At 41.9% G+C, this 16,963-nt stretch overlaps 2 protein-coding genes across 10 annotated transcripts in view; one reads left to right on the top strand and one right to left on the bottom strand.

The window, feature by feature from the left end:
* Positions 1-16,963, top strand: part of LOC137381380 (sialic acid-binding Ig-like lectin 13) — a 213,867-nt gene that overhangs the window by 156,033 nt on the left and 40,871 nt on the right. The gene's annotated exons all lie outside the window — the stretch shown is intronic.
* LOC137381379 (cystathionine beta-synthase-like protein) overlaps positions 1-16,963 on the bottom strand; it is a 64,502-nt gene that overhangs the window by 19,570 nt on the left and 27,969 nt on the right. For all 5 annotated transcript variants that reach the window (XM_068053871.1, XM_068053875.1, XM_068053872.1 and 2 more), the window contains 5 exons: positions 15,430-15,564; positions 11,226-11,295; positions 9,425-9,516; positions 5,776-5,901; positions 4,889-4,973 (listed from right to left, as the gene is read on the bottom strand). In XM_068053871.1, the coding sequence (XP_067909972.1) occupies positions 4,889-4,973; positions 5,776-5,901; positions 9,425-9,516; positions 11,226-11,295; positions 15,430-15,564 (508 nt within the window). The remainder of the gene's footprint in view (positions 1-4,888; positions 4,974-5,775; positions 5,902-9,424; positions 9,517-11,225; positions 11,296-15,429; positions 15,565-16,963) is intronic.

Below are 16,963 nucleotides of genomic sequence, written 5' to 3' on the forward strand. Positions count from 1 at the left end.
ATGGAGCCCCTCCCCCAGGAAACTGCTGGGAGGCTGCCTCCAAGCAGCTGGCAGCATCCTCACACGACAGGGGTCACATTGCCAGCAGCCTGGGAAAATGCCCCTTAATTATGCTTTTAATTATTCAAATTGATTGCTTCCAGTTGGCAGGCAGCTGAGCCTCTGCCATTCCCGCTGCTGGGAAACCTCCCCAGTGGCTTAACTGCATTGGGGAGCTGTTCCCCCATTTTACCAGCCTGATACCCAAGACCAGTAAAATCCCAGCCCAGAAGTTGCTGCCAGTTTCAGAGGAGTTATGACGGCAAATGCTGACAGTTTTACCATCATTACAAAATCTGGGCCAAAGACTCCAATCAACACCAACCACATTTAAAATTAAAAGCATTGGCACTTGTTATTGGATTCAATACAACACGGGGCTGCATTGTACCAAACCTTTTACTGCAAAAAAGTGCTATCATCATTCAAAATAACCTTTTTTCATGTTGTCTATAAAACCATTCTAAATGCTACTTAATTTGATGACACTGTACTAAGAAACAGCCGTGTCATATTTTCTACCAAAATGTTGACTGTAAGCAAACTGTTTGCTTAAACATTATGAGGGTCCTTTTCTGCAGTGTGGGTCATAGCATCCCCAGCATTAAACTTGCTGTCAGAAATGGAAGCTCTTCAAAGTTTTTTTATACACCCCATATCGGACGCAGTATATGTACTGTGAAAAAAATCCAAAAGAACACATAGCAAGTCATCTCAAAGCTAAATGAATTCAATTTATAGAGGGTACATGCAATTGCCTCCCCCAGGAATTAGTGGGGGTAAAACTCAGCTTAGTTGGGGTTGTAGTAAAGTCGATGGGAAGGGCAGTCAGGCCAATCCACTACCACCCACTTTGTACCTGTGCCGAGGTTGAATTTTACCTCCAGTATCACTAGTGGATGGGGATAGGCATTGAGGGCCTGATGAACTTTTCTCGCCTTTCCTTTCACATACTTGTATGTATATAATATATTTTGTTTAAATTTGAGCTTGGAAGGGTTACTGTTTTCAAAATAAATGCCAACTAAGTGGTCTTATGCAACAGGGATGTTAACAGAAATTGCACAACCAGTTCCATATCACAAGCTTTTAAGTGGCTTCTAGATTGTGGTTTCCTGATCTTCCCAACGTCTCCCTGAAAATTAAACCAATGGAGTCGTGTTTTACAAATGTCCTGTTTAACGATTGGACCAGTTTATCAATCTTGTGAAATATTCTGTGTCTTCATACTTATAATAACTCTGAAAGCTATAATTTTTTCACAATTTTGTCAGACAGTAATCTTGTCAGCAATGGAAATTTGGTTCAGGTGTTAAGGTGACTCACAGAAGACTAGCCAATTTTCAGCTTCCCACTAAGCCAACTTTTTAGTTCTTTCCCATAACAACATGAAGGACTGACAAATATTCAAAACCTTGGAGAAGATACTTCTGTCGATGTACTATTTTCTTGGAGACACCCTCTTTGGTCTAATTAATTTTATAAACAAAATAGCATGATATTAAGAGTAAATTGCTTGAGGCTGTGACCCAGCACATCAAGGGCCAATCGGAGACCCTCCGGCACTGAAAGATTGGCAGCCCCACTGTCAGACTTGCGAGCTGCAATTAGGTAGGTGAAAGAGAGGGCACCTCAAATGGAGGCAGCCTCTGAAGACCTTTTACAGATGTATAAATACAAAGGGACCACATCTGCCAAGCTATCATTTGCAGTGCATTGTGTTTTGGCCTCAGCAGAGTTGGCTTCGTGGGGAGGCTAAAGATTGGCTCGTCTTCTGTGAGTCACCTCAACAACTGAGTTAAATTTCCATTGCTGACAAGATCACTGTCTGACAAAATTGTCAGAAAATTACAGTTTTCAGAGTCACTAAGTATTAAGATGCAGAGTATTTCACAAAATTGACTAAGTGGTCCCACGGTTATGCAAGCCTTTTCTAAATCATGACTCCATTGGCTTAATTTTCATGGGAGGGTTGGGAAGATCAGGAAACCACAATCTAGAAGCCACTTAAAAGCTTGTGATATGGAACTGGTCATGTGACTTCTGTTGCAATCCATGTTGCATAATACCAGTTAATAACCACTTAATTGGCCACCTTCTCCAAAATTGCTTCCAGGGTCTTGCCGCCAGCATCTCCAAGTTCCCGACCTGGAATTCATCCCAGCATTGGGATCAAGCCCTGGAACAAAAATCTAGCCCAATGACTCCATGATGGCAATGCCCATCCACTTTTCCCCCTCAAAAGGTAGCTGCTACAACCCATCAGGTGGCTTCCTGCTCACCATTACATAGATTTGGATCTGAGTGCATGTAATGCAACTCAAGTACTGAACCATGCTTTAAAATCACGACTGCCAATAAGGCTCAAGTATCCCTCATGACACATGCTAGGCAACTTTTATATTACAAGATCTGCTTTTAATGATCGTGCATTATATGAACAACAACAATTACCAAGGAGCTACTCTGGCCAAAAATAAAATTGGCCAGCTGAAAGAAGACAGAGGGTGGTGGTTGATGGCAAATGTTCATCCTGGAGTTTAGTTACTAGTGGTGTACCACAAGGATCTGTTTTGGGGCCACTGCTGTTTGTCATTTTTATAAATGACCTGGAAGAGGGTGTAGAAGGGTGGGTTAGTAAATTTGCGGATGACACTAAGGTCAGTGGAGTTGTGGATAGTGCCGAAGGATGTTGTAGGGTACAGAGGGACATAGATAGGCTGCAGAGCTGGGCTGAGAGATGGCAAATGGAGTTTAATGCGGAAAAGTGTGAGGTGATTCACTTTGGAAGGAGCAACAGGAATGCAGAGTACTGGGCTAATGGGAAGATTCTTGGAAGTGTAGATGAACAGAGAGATCTTGGTGTCCAGGTACATAAATCCCTGAAAGTTGCTACCCAGGTTAATAGGGCTGTTAAGAAGGCATATGGTGTGTTAGCTTTTATTAGTAGGGGGATCGAGTTTCGGAGCCACGAGGTCATGCTGCAGCTGTACAAAACTCTGGTGCGGCCGCACCTGGAGTATTGCGTGCAGTTCTGGTCACCGCATTATAGGAAGGATGTGGAAGCTTTGGAAAGGGTGCAGAGGAGATTTACTAGGATGTTGCCTGGTATGGAGGGAAGGTCTTACGAGGAAAGGCTGAGGGACTTGAGGTTGTTTTCGTTGGAGAGAAGGAGGAGGAAAGGTGACTTAATAGAGACGTATAAGATAATCAGAGGGTTAGATAGGGTGGATAGTGAGTCTTTTTCCTCGGATGGTGATGGCAAACACGAGGGGACATAGCTTTCAGTTGAGGGGTGATAGATATAGGACAGATGTTAGAGGTAGTTTCTTTACTCAGAGAGTAGTAGGGGCGTGGAACGCCCTGCCTGCAACAGTAGTAGACTCACCAACTTTAAGGGCATTTAAGTGGTCATTGGATAGACATATGGATGAAAATGGAATAGTGTAGGTCAGATGGTTTCACAGGTCGGCGCAACATCGAGGGCCGAAGGGCCTGTACTGCGCTGTAATGTTCTAATTCTAAAAAAACATATTGTGAGAGATCACTCACCTACCCTTGCAGTTATGCTTAAGACTGATTTCAGAACAGTTTTATTAGGTACATTACAACCATCTTCTCAAGCCCAAGCAACTATAAGTTCCACAATTCAATATAACCTCCACCAATGCTCTAAAGGTACTGTTATAGAGTCATAGAGTTATACAGCGCAGAAACAGGCCCTTCATCCCACCGTGTCTGTGCTGGCCATCAAGCACCTATCTATTCTAATCCCATTTTCCAGCACTTGGCCCATAGCCTTGTATGCTACGGTGTTTCAAGTGCTCATCTAAATACTTGTTAAATGTTGTGAGGGTTCCTGCCTCTACCACCTCTTCAGGCAGTGTGTTCCAGATTCCAACCACCTTCTGGGTGAAAACATTTTTCCTCAAATCCCCTCTAAACCTCCTGCCTCTTATCTTAAATCTATGCCCCCTGGTTATTGACACCTCCGCTAAGGGAAAAAGTTTCTTTCTATCTACCCTATCCATGCCCTTCATAATTTTGTACACCTCAATCAGGTCCCCCCTCAGCCTTCTCTGCTCTAAGGAAAACAACCCTAACCTATCCAGTCTCTCTTCATAGCTGAAATACTCCAGCCCAGGCAACATCCTGGTGAATCTCCTCTGCACCCTCTCCAGTGCAATCACATCCTTCCTATAGTGTGGTGACCAGAACTGTACACAGTACTCCAGCTGTGGCCTAACTGGCGTTTTATACAGCTCCATCATAACCTCCCTGGCTCTTATCTTCTATGCCTTGGCTAATAAAGGCAAGTATCCCATTTGTCTTCCCAGTCACCTTATCTACCTGTGCTGCTGCCTTCAGTGATCTATGGACAAGTACACCAAGGTCCCTCTGACCCTCGGTACTTCCTAGGGTCCTACCATCCATTGTATATTCCCTTGCCTTATTAGTCCTCCCAAAATGCATCACCTCACGCTTCTCAGGATTAAATTCCATTTGCTACTGCTCTGCCCATCTTACCAGCCCATCTATATCGTCCTGTAATTTGAGGCTTTCCTCCTCACTATTTACGACACCACCAATTTTCGTGCCAGCTGTGAACTTACTGATCATACCTCCTGTATTCACGTCTAAATCATTAGTGTACACTACAAACAGCAAGGGTCCCAGCACCGAACCCTGCAGTACGCCACTGGTCACAGGCTTCCAATGGTAAAAACAACCCTCGACCATCTCCCTCTGCCTCCTGCCACTAAGCCAATTTTGGATCCAATTTGTTGTGAAACTCGTTTGACATAAGCGCAGAAAAATTAATGTAGGTACTATCTGAAACATGGTTTACCACACAGCAATCCTTCTTTTTTGATCAACATCCGAGCCATTGCAAAGCTTTCCATATCATTAACCTTCAGCCATTTGTCAATCACCTGAATGAGAAAGAACATTCTTGTTACTATTACATGGACCACTCTTGCTTTGAACAATTAAGCTAAAGATCATTATTAAACTTTTCTTAGCCCTTCAGACTAATCAGTTCCCTGAGAAGTTGTCAATTTGCCCCAAGGAGTATTGAAAGCAAAGAATACAGGCTGTAGTTCATTGTATCTTTAAGGTATATGCTATTATTGGGCAGGGAAGTACTGGTTGCAGGGTTCATGACTGCTTTTCCCACATCACTGAGTTGTGATAAGAGCCAGCTAAGAAAAGAGAAACATCAGAGGAAGAGCCATAACCATGCTCTCCTCATGCACTTTCTGCAAAGTGAAAGCAATGGCTTTGGAACAAGTTGCCAATCAGCTCTCTATAATTCTTTTATAGAGTCTGCGATGGAAAATTGAAAATGATCTGTTGGAAGAAACAGGCCAACTTATCTGAACAGTCCCTTCTTATTCATTTACATTACAATCTTCCAAGGTTTTAACGGTTTGAAGCTCAGATGAGTAGTGCTTGCTGCCTGTTAAAAGAATCTATGTCATATATAATTTCTAAAAAAAATACAAAGCAGAAACATGAATGGTTCTTCCACCAGCTCATCCTTACTGAAAACAATTTTAGATTTACTTTCAAATGGAAAACATTTACAATAATCTCAGCCTTAATTATTGTACATTTTGAACCAAGGCTCAAGCTGAACCAACCGTAAATGTCACATTGACCTCGTTTTATAATAAGTTGTGAGCAGTGAGACCTTTAAAAAATATAACCATCATCTAGGATGCAAGGACATACTTTTCTGTCCAGTACTGTGGGTATAAATTTATGGCCAATTCCTTCTACTTCATATGACGGTACGTCTATTCGGTTCGGTTCTTCTAGTTCAGCCATGCTTGAACCTTCAGGGTCAACACCAATGATCTAACAAGAAATAAAAACAATTAATTTTTCTAGACTAACATGAGCGAGTATGTTATTTGTGAATAAAATTTACATGTAATTGTAGCAAAGTTCTGGTTAGTTAAAAGGGCCAGTTTCTTCCATTCTGACCTTGACATTAAATCAGTGAGCTCTCAATCAGATTTGGTAGAATTTTATAGCACCTTAGACTGTCATTATAATTTTTTTTATTCATTCATTCATGGAATGTGGGCATTGCTGGCTAGGACAGCATTTATTGCCCAACCCTAATTGCCCTTGAGAAGGTGGTGGTGAGCTGCCTTCTTGAACTGCTGCAGTCCATGTGGGGTAGATACACCCACAGTGCTGTTAGGAAGGGAGTCCCAGGATTTTGACCCTGCAACAGTGAAGGAACAGTGATATACTTCCAAGTCAAGATGCTGTGTGGCTTGGAGGGGAACTTGCAGGTGGTGGTGTTCCCATGCAAGTGTTGCCCTTGTCCTTCTAGGTGGAGGAGGTCGCAGGTTTGGAAGATGCTGTCTTAGGAGCCTTGCTGCAGTGCATTTTGTAGATGGTACACACTGCTGCCACTGTGTGTAAGTGTGGGGGGAGTGAATGTTAGTGGATGGGGTACCAATCAAGCGGGCTGCTTTGTCCTGGATGGTGTCGAGCTTCTCGAGTGTTGTTGGAGCTGCACCCATCCAGGCAAGTGGAGAGTATTCCATCACACTCCTGACTTGTGCCTTGTAGATGATGGACAGGCTTTGGGGAGTCAGGAGGCGAGTTACTCGCTGCAGGATTCCTAGCCTCTGACCTGCTCTTGTAGCCACGGTATTTATATGGCTACTCCAGTTCAGTTTCTGGTCAGTGGTAGCCTCTAGGATGTTGATAATGGGGGATTCAGCAATAGTAATGCCATTGAATGTCAAGGGGAGATGGTTAGATTCTCTCTTGTTGGAGATGGGGCACTTGTGTGGCCTCTTGAGCATTCCCAATTTTAATCATGTGTACATACAAACATACGAATTAGGAGCAGGAGTAGGCCACTTGACCCCTCGAGCCTGCTCCACCATTCAATAAGTTCACAGCTGAACTGATTTTTCCTCATTTCCACCAGCCCGATAACCTTTCACCCCCTTACTTAACAAGAATCTATCTACAATAATATAAAAGCAAAATACTGCAGATGCTGGAAATATTCAGCAGGTCTGGCAGCATCTGTGGAGAGAGAAGCAGAGTTAACATTTCAGGTCAGTGACCCTTCATCGAATCTATTTAACTCTGCCTTAAAAATATTCAAAGACTCTGTTTCCACCGCCTTTTGAGGAAGAAAACTCCAAAGACTTACGACCCTCAGAGAAAACATTTTTCTTCAGCTCTGTCTTAAATGGGCGACCCCTTATTTTTAAACAGTGACCCCTAGTTCTGGATTCTCCCACAAGGAGAAACATCCTTTCCACATCCACCCTGTCAAGGATCATATAATGTGGTTGACTCTTACATGCCCTCTGAAATGGCCTAGCAAGCCATTCAGTTGTATCTAACTGCTATGAAGTCAAGGAAAAAGAATGAAACCAGACGGACCAACTGGCATCAACCTGGGCACCAGAAACGACAACAGCAAAGTCGACCCTGCAAAGTCCTCTTTACTAACATCTGGGGGTCTTGTGCCAAAGTTGGGAGAGCGGTCCCATAGACTATTCAAGCAACAACCTGACATAGTCATACTCACAGAATCATACTTTACAGACAATGTCCCAGACACTGCCATCACCATCCCCGGGTATGTCCTGTCCCACCGGCAGGACAGACCCAGCAGAGGTGGCGGCACAGTAGTATACAGTCAGGAGGGAGTTGCCCTTGGAGTCCTCAACATTGACTCCGGACCCCATGAAGTCTCATGGCATCAGGTCAAACATGGGCAAGGAAACCTCCTGCTGATTACCACCTACTGCCCTCCCTCAGCTGATGAGTGAAGAACCCTGAAGAACTCCTGCAGTGATGTCCTGGAGCTCAGATGATTGACCTCCGCCAACCACAACCATCTTCCTTTGCACTAGGTATGACTCCAACCAGTGGAGAGTGTTCCCCCTGATTTCCATTGACTCCAGTTTTGCTAGGGCTCTTTGATGCCAGACTCGGTCAAATGCTGCCTTAATGTCAAGGGCAGTCACTCTCACCTCACCTCTTGAGTTCAGCTCTCTTGTCCATTTTTTTTTGAACCAAGGTTGTAATGAGGTCAGGAGCTGAGTGGCTCTGGTGGAACCCAAACTGAGCATCACTGAGCAGCTTATTGCTAAGCAAGTGCTACTTGATAGCACTGTCGACGACACTTTCCATCACTTTACTGATGATCGAGAGTAGACTAATGGGGTGGTAATTGGTCGGGTTGGATTTGTCCTGCATTTTATGTACAGGACATACCTGGGCAATTTTCCACATTTCCAGGTAGATGCCAGTGTTGTAGCTGTACTGAAACAGCTTGGTTAGAGGCGCGGCAAGTTCTGGAGCACAGGTCTTTGGTACTATTGCCGGAATATTGTCAAGGCCCATAGCCTTTGCAGCACCCAGAGCCTTCAGACCTTTCTTGATATCACGCGGACTGAATCAAATTACCTGAAGACTGGCATCTGAGATACTGGGGACCTCAGGAAGTGGCTGAGATGGATCATCCACTTGGCACTTCTGGCTGAAGATTGTTGCAAATGCTTCAGCCTTATCTTTTGCACTGATGTGCTGGGCTCCCCCATCATTGAGAATGGGGATATTTGTGGAGCCTCCTCCTCCAGTTAGTTGTTTAGTTGTCCACCACCATGACTGGATGTGGCAGGACTGCAGAGCTTAGATCTGATCCATTGGTTGTATATTTTACACCAGTGCACTGCTGAGACTTCTGTAATGTGTGCGCCTTAAGTGCAGCATAACACTGGCAAGGCAGATCCTATCATTGCAAGTGGGACAAGTAATATAAGACAGCAATAGAAAACTTTTATTGGCAAGAGTTTGGTAGCAAATTACACACTTCTGTATATTCTGATGGCATGGAGCCAAAGTATAAAACCAATGCAATATTGGCAGGCGGACTCAGAAGGGCCAAAGAATGGGAAATGGAAAATGTTACACTGGTGTTGTAAGACATTAGGGTTGAGACATGCAGGCTTGAGTAGAGCTATATCTGCTTTACAGACCTAGGACTGTTTTAGTGTGTTCAAGTGTGTTTCATGTTCTTGGCCTAATATTCCTCCTTTTGATGAGCATAAAATTCAAGACCCCAAACCCTCAAAATTGAAAATGAGCTATCTTGGATTCAGCCATATATAATCAGATAGACAGCTTCAGTCCCTCAATAAATCAGAATTAATCACCCCAACACTAGTAATTACAGTTACTTGGCAGGCAGAACAGATCTTTCATTACATCAGCAGAGTCAATAGGAAGTCACCATTTTTCAAGTATCTCTTTCATCTTGAAGAACAACAGTCAATTTAATATAGCCAGAAGGCTTTCCTCAATCAATATTCATTTATTCTCTAAAATGAAATACCTGACAGTTGGGACACTTTTCCTTGAATTTCCTTGCTACACCAGTGATGGTACCGCCAGTTCCAGCACCTGCCACGAAAACATCAACTTGTCCTAAGGCAATAAAATGAAATAGAAATTCAATCCTAGGATTGCAATTTTTTGAATGATGCAATTAGAAATGAGCCAATAACTTAATTGGAAATACTCCTTTGATAATGTTTTAGTATTAAGTTGCAGTCTGAATGGAGGGCAACCTTGCAAGATTAGTTAATCTCAAACTATCAGCAAAGAGTCACCTTAGCAAGGTTAAGTTTCAATAAGGTTTCAGAGCTTTCTGATCTATGCCAACAGCCATGGAAAGACATTGATCTTACTTTGATTATGCTTTTGTGCAAAATCTACCTGGATTACCACAAATGATCTACCCCTTGTAAAAGCCTTGCAGATAATAAATGGATTAATAGAAAGAAAAGGGTAAGAATGGGCCAATATCATGGTCAAGTAGATAGGTTGTTAGAAAGTTTTTTGAAAGTCAGGAGAGAGACAGAAAGGTAAAGTGATTTTAGAAGAGCGTTCTAGAGGCTGAGGTGTAGGGGCCAGAAAAGTTTCAATTCATTGGCGGATCAGAGGGGATAGAAGACAATTCAAATTCAGAAAAACACTGAGTGAGGACTGGGGCATATGGCTAGAGAAGATAGGATGGGGCAAGACTCTGGGAAACTTAAAAGTGAGGACAAGGATCTTGAAGCTTGTGAGTCAGGGCACAAAGAGCTAGGCAAAGACTAAGTAATAAATGCTTGGAACTTTGAATGAGTGAAGTGTCAGGCTGTGAAGTTTTGGATTAGCTGGAATTTGTGAAGGTGGGAGGTTAGTGAGGAAGGCATTCGAGAAGTCAATGTTCTGTGCCATGTTGTTCTGGATATAAATTTCAACAAAATAGGTATAGCATAGGGGTGCGACTGGCAAATGTTCCAGCGTTTACTATGATCCAAATATGCATAGAAAGCTCAACTCTAGGTTGAACAGGCTGGGGTTAGCCTGAGCAAACAGCCAGGTAGATTGACAGAGTCAATAGCAGAGATGCATAGATATTGGCAAGAGCCAAGCCGAATGACTTCAGTTTTGCTGACATGGAGCTGTAGGGAATTAGGAGTCATCCAACACTTGACATTAGACATGTAGTCATTTGGTACAACAGCCCTAAAGATAATGGCAGTGGCAGAAATGTTGAATTGGGTGTCATCAATTTTCATATGGAAGCTGACCCCAGTGCTAGATGTTGTTTTGAAGAGGTAGCATGTAAGTAATGAATAGGAAAGATCTTGGAATAACTCTGGATTTACACCAGAGGTAAGTGCATTGGCATGGAGGGAGAAACCCAGTGAGGGGGTGTATTACCTATTTACCAAAGTCAAAGGTATAAAATTACACCCCAGCATTAAAGTTTCCTCTAAGTACAAATTCAAGCTGTATGCAAATTTAGAAAATAAGAAAGTTGTGCACACCTGAACCAACTGATTGCGGCAATGACAGGGTGATGCACCAATGTGAACATTCCTGGTACCTCATCCAAGATAGCATTAGACCTATGGTTTATTAAGGGAAAGGGTGTGAAGACCTCTATCCACTTGGCAACTACATTGTGACTTGTCATGTTTTTGACCAACAATGGAAACTAGTATGCAATCATGGTGTGGATAACCTGTGGCTTACTGCTCAGTCAGTATAACAACCTACAATACACTAGGACACCATATGCTTTGTGTCCTTCAGTAAGTTAAGAATAGCTCCTGCAAAGAATCACTAATCATTGTACTTACCATCACACTGATCCAGAATTTCCTCTGCTGTAATGTCATAATGTGCTAATGGATTGCCAGCATTTTGATACTGAGGATAAAATAAATATTGACGTTACCTTTTCTATTTAATTCAAAGCAACAGATTTATAGCTAAGTGTTACAATTTCCTAAGGTAATCATAGAACTATTACAGTACAAAAAGGAGGCCATTTGGCCCATTGTGTCCGTGTCAGTTCTCTGTAAGAGCAATTCAGCTAGTCCCACTCCCCTGCCCTTTCCTCGTATCCCTGCAAATTTTTCTCCTCAGATAATTATCTAACTTTCTTTTGAAAGCCACAATTGAACCTGCCTCCACCACACTTTCGGGCATTGCATTCCAGATCCTAACTACTCACTGCATAAAAAGGTTTTCCTCATGTCACTTCTGGTTTTTTGTCCAATTACCTTAATTCAGTGTTCTCTAGTTCTTGACCCTTTGCCAACGGGAACCGTTTCTCCCCATCAGACCCTTCAGGATTTTGAACACCTCTATCAAATCTCCTCTCAACCTTCACTTCTCGAAGGATTCACCAAACTATCCACATTTCCGGAACCATTTTCGTAAATCTTTTCTGCACCCTCTACAAGGTGTTCACAGGTGCCCAGAATGGACACAATACTCCAGTTGAGGCTGAACCAGTGTTTTATAAAGGTTTAGCATAACTTTCTTGCTTTGGTACTATATGCTACTGTTTATAAAGCCCAGAATTCCATATGCCTTATTAACTGCTTTCTCAACCTGCCCTGCAACCTTCAATGATTTTTGCACATATACAATTGATTGTTTTTCAGACTGGAGGATGGTAGACAGTGGTGTTCCCCAAGGCACTTGTTGATATATATAAATGACTGGGATATTGGAATACAGAGTAAAGTTTCAAATTTGTAGATTATACCAAACCTGGAGGTGTGGCAGGTGTGAGGATGATATCAAACAACAGCAATAGGACATGGCTAGACTAACAGAATAGATAGACAATTGGCAGATGGAATTTTGCCTGAAAGGATAGGGAGAGGCAAAATAGACTAAATGGCACAGTTCTCAAGAGTGTACAGGGACAGAAGGACCTGGGGGATTATATGCATTGTCTTTGAAGATGGTAGGACATATTGAGAGAGCAGTTAGCAAAGCATATGGAATCTTGGACTTCATAAATAGAGGTATTGAGTAAAGTAGGAAAGTTATGCTGAACCTTCATAAAGCTCTGGTTAAGCCACAACTAGAGTATTGCATCCAGTTCTGGCCACCACACATTAGGAAGGATGTGTAGGTCCTTAATAGGGTGCAGAGGAGATGTACCAGAATGGTTCCAGAGATGAGGGATTTTAACTACAAGGTTGGAATCGAGAAGCTGAGGTTGTTCTCCTTGGAGCAAAGGAGATTGAGGGAAGATTTATGGAGATGTACAAGATTATGACAGGTTTAGACAAAGGTAGACAAAAAAGCTGTTCATTAGCTGATGGTACAAGAACGAGGGGACACAGATTTAAAGTTTTGGGTAAGAGATGCAGGGGGAATATGAGGAAGGACTTTTGTATGTAGCAAGTGGTAATGACCTGGAACTCAATGCCTACGAGGGTGGTGGAAGCAGGGATGATGAATGATTTCAAAAGAAAATTGGATGTATCTAAGGTGGATTGTAAGATGCTGGCCAGTGCCTGCACAATTTCCACCCTTACTTCCCTCAGTATTCTCGGATGCATCTGATATGGTCCTGGTGACTTATTCATTATAACTATAGCCAGCCTTTCTAAAGCCTACTCTTTGTCTATTTTTAGCCCCTCCAGTGTCTCAACTACCTCCTCTTTCACTACTACCTTGGCAGCACCTTCTTCCTTGGGAAAGACAAATGTAAAGGTACTCATTTAGTGCCTCAGCCATGCCCTTTCCCTCCATGCATAAATGCCCTTTTTGGTCCCTAATCGGCCCTGCTCCTCTTTTTAATCACACTTTCTTTATTTATGTGCTTATTTTGAATTCCCTTTTATATTGGCTGCCAGTCTCTTCTCATTCTTTCTCTTTGCTGCTCTTGTTTTTTTTTCACTTCCCTCTGAACTTTCTATATTCAACCTGGCATCTGTCATCTGCACTCCTTTTCTGCTTCATCTTATTCTTGATCTCTTTCATCATCCAAAGCTCTGGCTTTGTTCATCCTATCTTCTCCCTTCATGGGAATGTACCTTTGACTGTACCTGAACTATCTTTACTTTAAAAGAAGCCCATTGTTCAATTGCAGTTTTGCCTGCCCATCTTTGCATCCAATTTACCTGGGCCAGATCCGTTCTGACACCATTTTAATTGACCCTCCCCCAATTAATTATTTATACTCTGGATTTCACCTTGTCCTTTTCCATAGCTAACATAAACCTTATGCAATGATGATAACTGTTCCCCAACTGACACCTCATTCCCCGGAACCAGATCTAGCAGTTTTCTCCTTGGACTGGAAGCATACTCATAGAAAATTCTCCTGAACACACCTTAAAAATTTTTCCCTCTCTCTGCCCTTTACATTATTACTATCCCAGTCTATATTGGGATAATTAAAATCCCCCATTATAAATATTTTATAGTTTTTGCACCTCTCTGTAATTTCCTTGCAAAATTGTTCCTCTGTAACTTTCCCACTCATTGGTGGCTTATTGAATACACCCAGCAGTGTAATGGTACCTCAATTGTTCCTTAGCTTTAACCAAATAGATTCGGTCTTTGACCCCTCTAGGACATCCTCTCTCTCCAGCATGGTAATATTATCCTTAATTAATACTGCCATCCCTCCTGCTTTCTTTCTTTCCTTGATTGGATTAGTGGCCACATACAAAGACCATGCAAGTGGGAACAAGCCCTCCTATACTATTACAATGCATAGCTATAGTTTCAAGCTGCTAACAATGCAGCCATATGCAATAGATTTTTTTTAAAATTGAGAAACCTTGAAGGGCCAAGACCCATAGTGCAAAGAGACATCATTAGGGTTGAAAGGAATAAAAGAAAATGACAAGGTAACCCTAAAAATAGTGACTGGCTGATGACAAAATTGGTTTTAAAACCTTAAAGGGTGCAGGAGTGAAGAAAGGCCAAGAAATGTGAGGTGATGCTTAATAATCCTAGGAAAAGGGTCTACAGTAGAGATCACAGGACTTTTCTGTGCTCACCCTACACCCCATAATCTCTAACTTTTATTGTGGTTAAGAAAAAATATTTTCAGCTCAAGTCTGAATGATATTTGATCAGCTTTATTTTGTAGATGCATACAACGGGAAGGAAACAAGCTTGTATTATGAAACGAATGCCATTCACTGTTGAAAATATCCTTTGAGCTATTCAATCGCTAGTTAGTGTGAAGCTCACTCAAACATGCAATGACTGAAAGGGTTCTTTTCATGACTCATTACCACCCACCAGGATTCTGAAATGGCTTTTTAGACTAAATATAAAGCTGGCTTCTGATGTCTATGTCATCACTGAAACACCTATGGAGAAGCTGCTCATTAGGAGATTAAAATTACATCCAATCTACAAGGGCTAGAAATACATTTTTAACTATATCTTTATATAGTTATATAGTAAAAGATACTTCTTTTGGAAACTTGGAATGGAATGGGAAGATCGCTGACAAAGTGAAACCTCTTCAATAATTCAGAAGTAATGGAAAAATTAATTTCAAAATTTGGTATTACCAAATCCTTAATATCAGGATTAGACAATAAAACTCCTCATGCAGATATGCTTCTACAATCTAGCTTTAATATAAAGTATTTTTCTAAAGGTGCACAGAAATAATTGACTCACATGTAAACTGATTCTTTGAAGTGTGAAAAGAAACGATGGGGAATTAAATATTTGATTTATCCTCTTCTCCTTTGGATAGTCCAGTGTTGGTCCTAAGAGTTTGGAAATTATATTGAGCAATATAGGGTCAAATTTCAAAGATCAATTTGAAGATCTCTGAACGTTTCACTGTACTTTATTTGAAATAAAATGGCTTACCCACCTAGTCTGCACACCCCCTACCCCCAGCCAGTCCCCCCTCCCCCCGGCCTGTCCCCCCTCCCCCACCGTGCCATGAGGAAATCAAAGTTCTGCTAGATGCACTTTTTAAAATATATATTGCACAATCAACTGTTGTAATGTTCAGATGTGGCAGATTTACAGTGGTTATACTGAAAGATGAGTTTTCACCTGATCAAACACATATGAGTTCGGAATCTCGTTCTTCAGTTTCCAGGCCATTCTGATATGAGAGTCAGGGCAATTCAGATTTGCAGCATTTGGTGTCCTCACCACTTCAACTCCCAGTGCTTTTAACACATTAACCTACATAAAAGGAAAACAGTTGGAAAATTGTTGCTAATCAGTGCAGCATTAAAAAAGGACTGTTGACATTTGGTAGGAACACTGCTCTCACAATAAAAATATACTGACACAACAAAACACACGAATGGACTAGAAATTCCATGCCATTTTTGTGTAATATCAGTGTCTAATTAGGGCAAAATGTTTGGCAACAAAAGAAGGTCGAAGCATTTTATGCTGGTGCTTCCAAGGTCAATTCATCCCAATTTCCCTTACTTTTTGGCCCACAAGCCCTAAGTGAGGCCATTTAAATGTATTATAATGATTTCTAGTGACAAAAAAAAAGGAAAAAGACTTGCAGCACCTTTCATGACCTCAGAACATCCCAAAGTACTTTACAGCCAATGAAGTACATTTGAAGAGTAGTCGCTGTCGCAATAAGAAATAACAGTAGGAGTAGGCCATTTGGGCCCTCAAGCCTGCTCCGGCATGCAATAAGATCATGACTGATCTTCGACCTCAATTCCACTTTCCCGCCCTAGTCCCTTATCCATATAATGTGGCAGCTAATTTGTGTACAGCAAGCTCTGAAAAACAGCAATGTGATCATGACCAGACAATTGTTTCTTACTGATATTGAGTGAGGGATAAATATTGGTTAGGGAACTGGGGATAACTCTTCTTCGAAATAGTTCCATAAGATCTTTTACATCCAATGAGAGAGTTGACAGGGTCTCAATTTAACATCTCATCTAAAATATAGCAGCTCAAATAGTGCAGCACTCCTTCATTTTTGCGCTGGAATGTCATCCTATATTTTTGTGCTTAAGAACTAAAAGGAGCAACTGTTATCAGGATCAGCTGACACACAGGGAAGTGAGGAGTTTGTGAGCCTCTGAAGAATGTGAAGAGTCCCCCCAGTTGTAGTTTCTGCGGCCGGCAATTATGTTTTCTAAAATCATTTTTATTTTGGCCTGTTACCTACACAGATCTAGGATTGCTCCTCACTGCATCTAACAAAGTGAGACCACTGGGAGATTTTTATCTCTTCTCTCCATCCCCAATATGAGGGATTCTCGGGAGCAGGTATGATGTTATCTTGTATAACTTCATCACAGTGGAGGAGAAGCAAGAGGGCAGGATGGAGGGAGAACCGCATCAGATATTCCGCTCTGTCCACCATCCCTACCCCACAGAATATACAGACAACCCAGGTCATATCAGAACCTTAGTGAAGGGATGTGTATAAAAAGAGTGCACTTCACCACAGAGGAAATAGAGGGGTTCTTTCATCTACTATGTGATAATCAATGGTCACAGATCTCTATCCACACTCTCTCTGTGGCTATGAAGGTGATGACCACATTCAACGTTTATAGCATTTCAGGTTGCCATATGAGATTTCAATAATATAAGCCAA

Source organism: Heterodontus francisci, chromosome 22 (genome assembly GCF_036365525.1).
Source record: "Heterodontus francisci isolate sHetFra1 chromosome 22, sHetFra1.hap1, whole genome shotgun sequence".
NCBI classification, from domain to species: Eukaryota; Metazoa; Chordata; class Chondrichthyes; order Heterodontiformes; family Heterodontidae; genus Heterodontus; species Heterodontus francisci.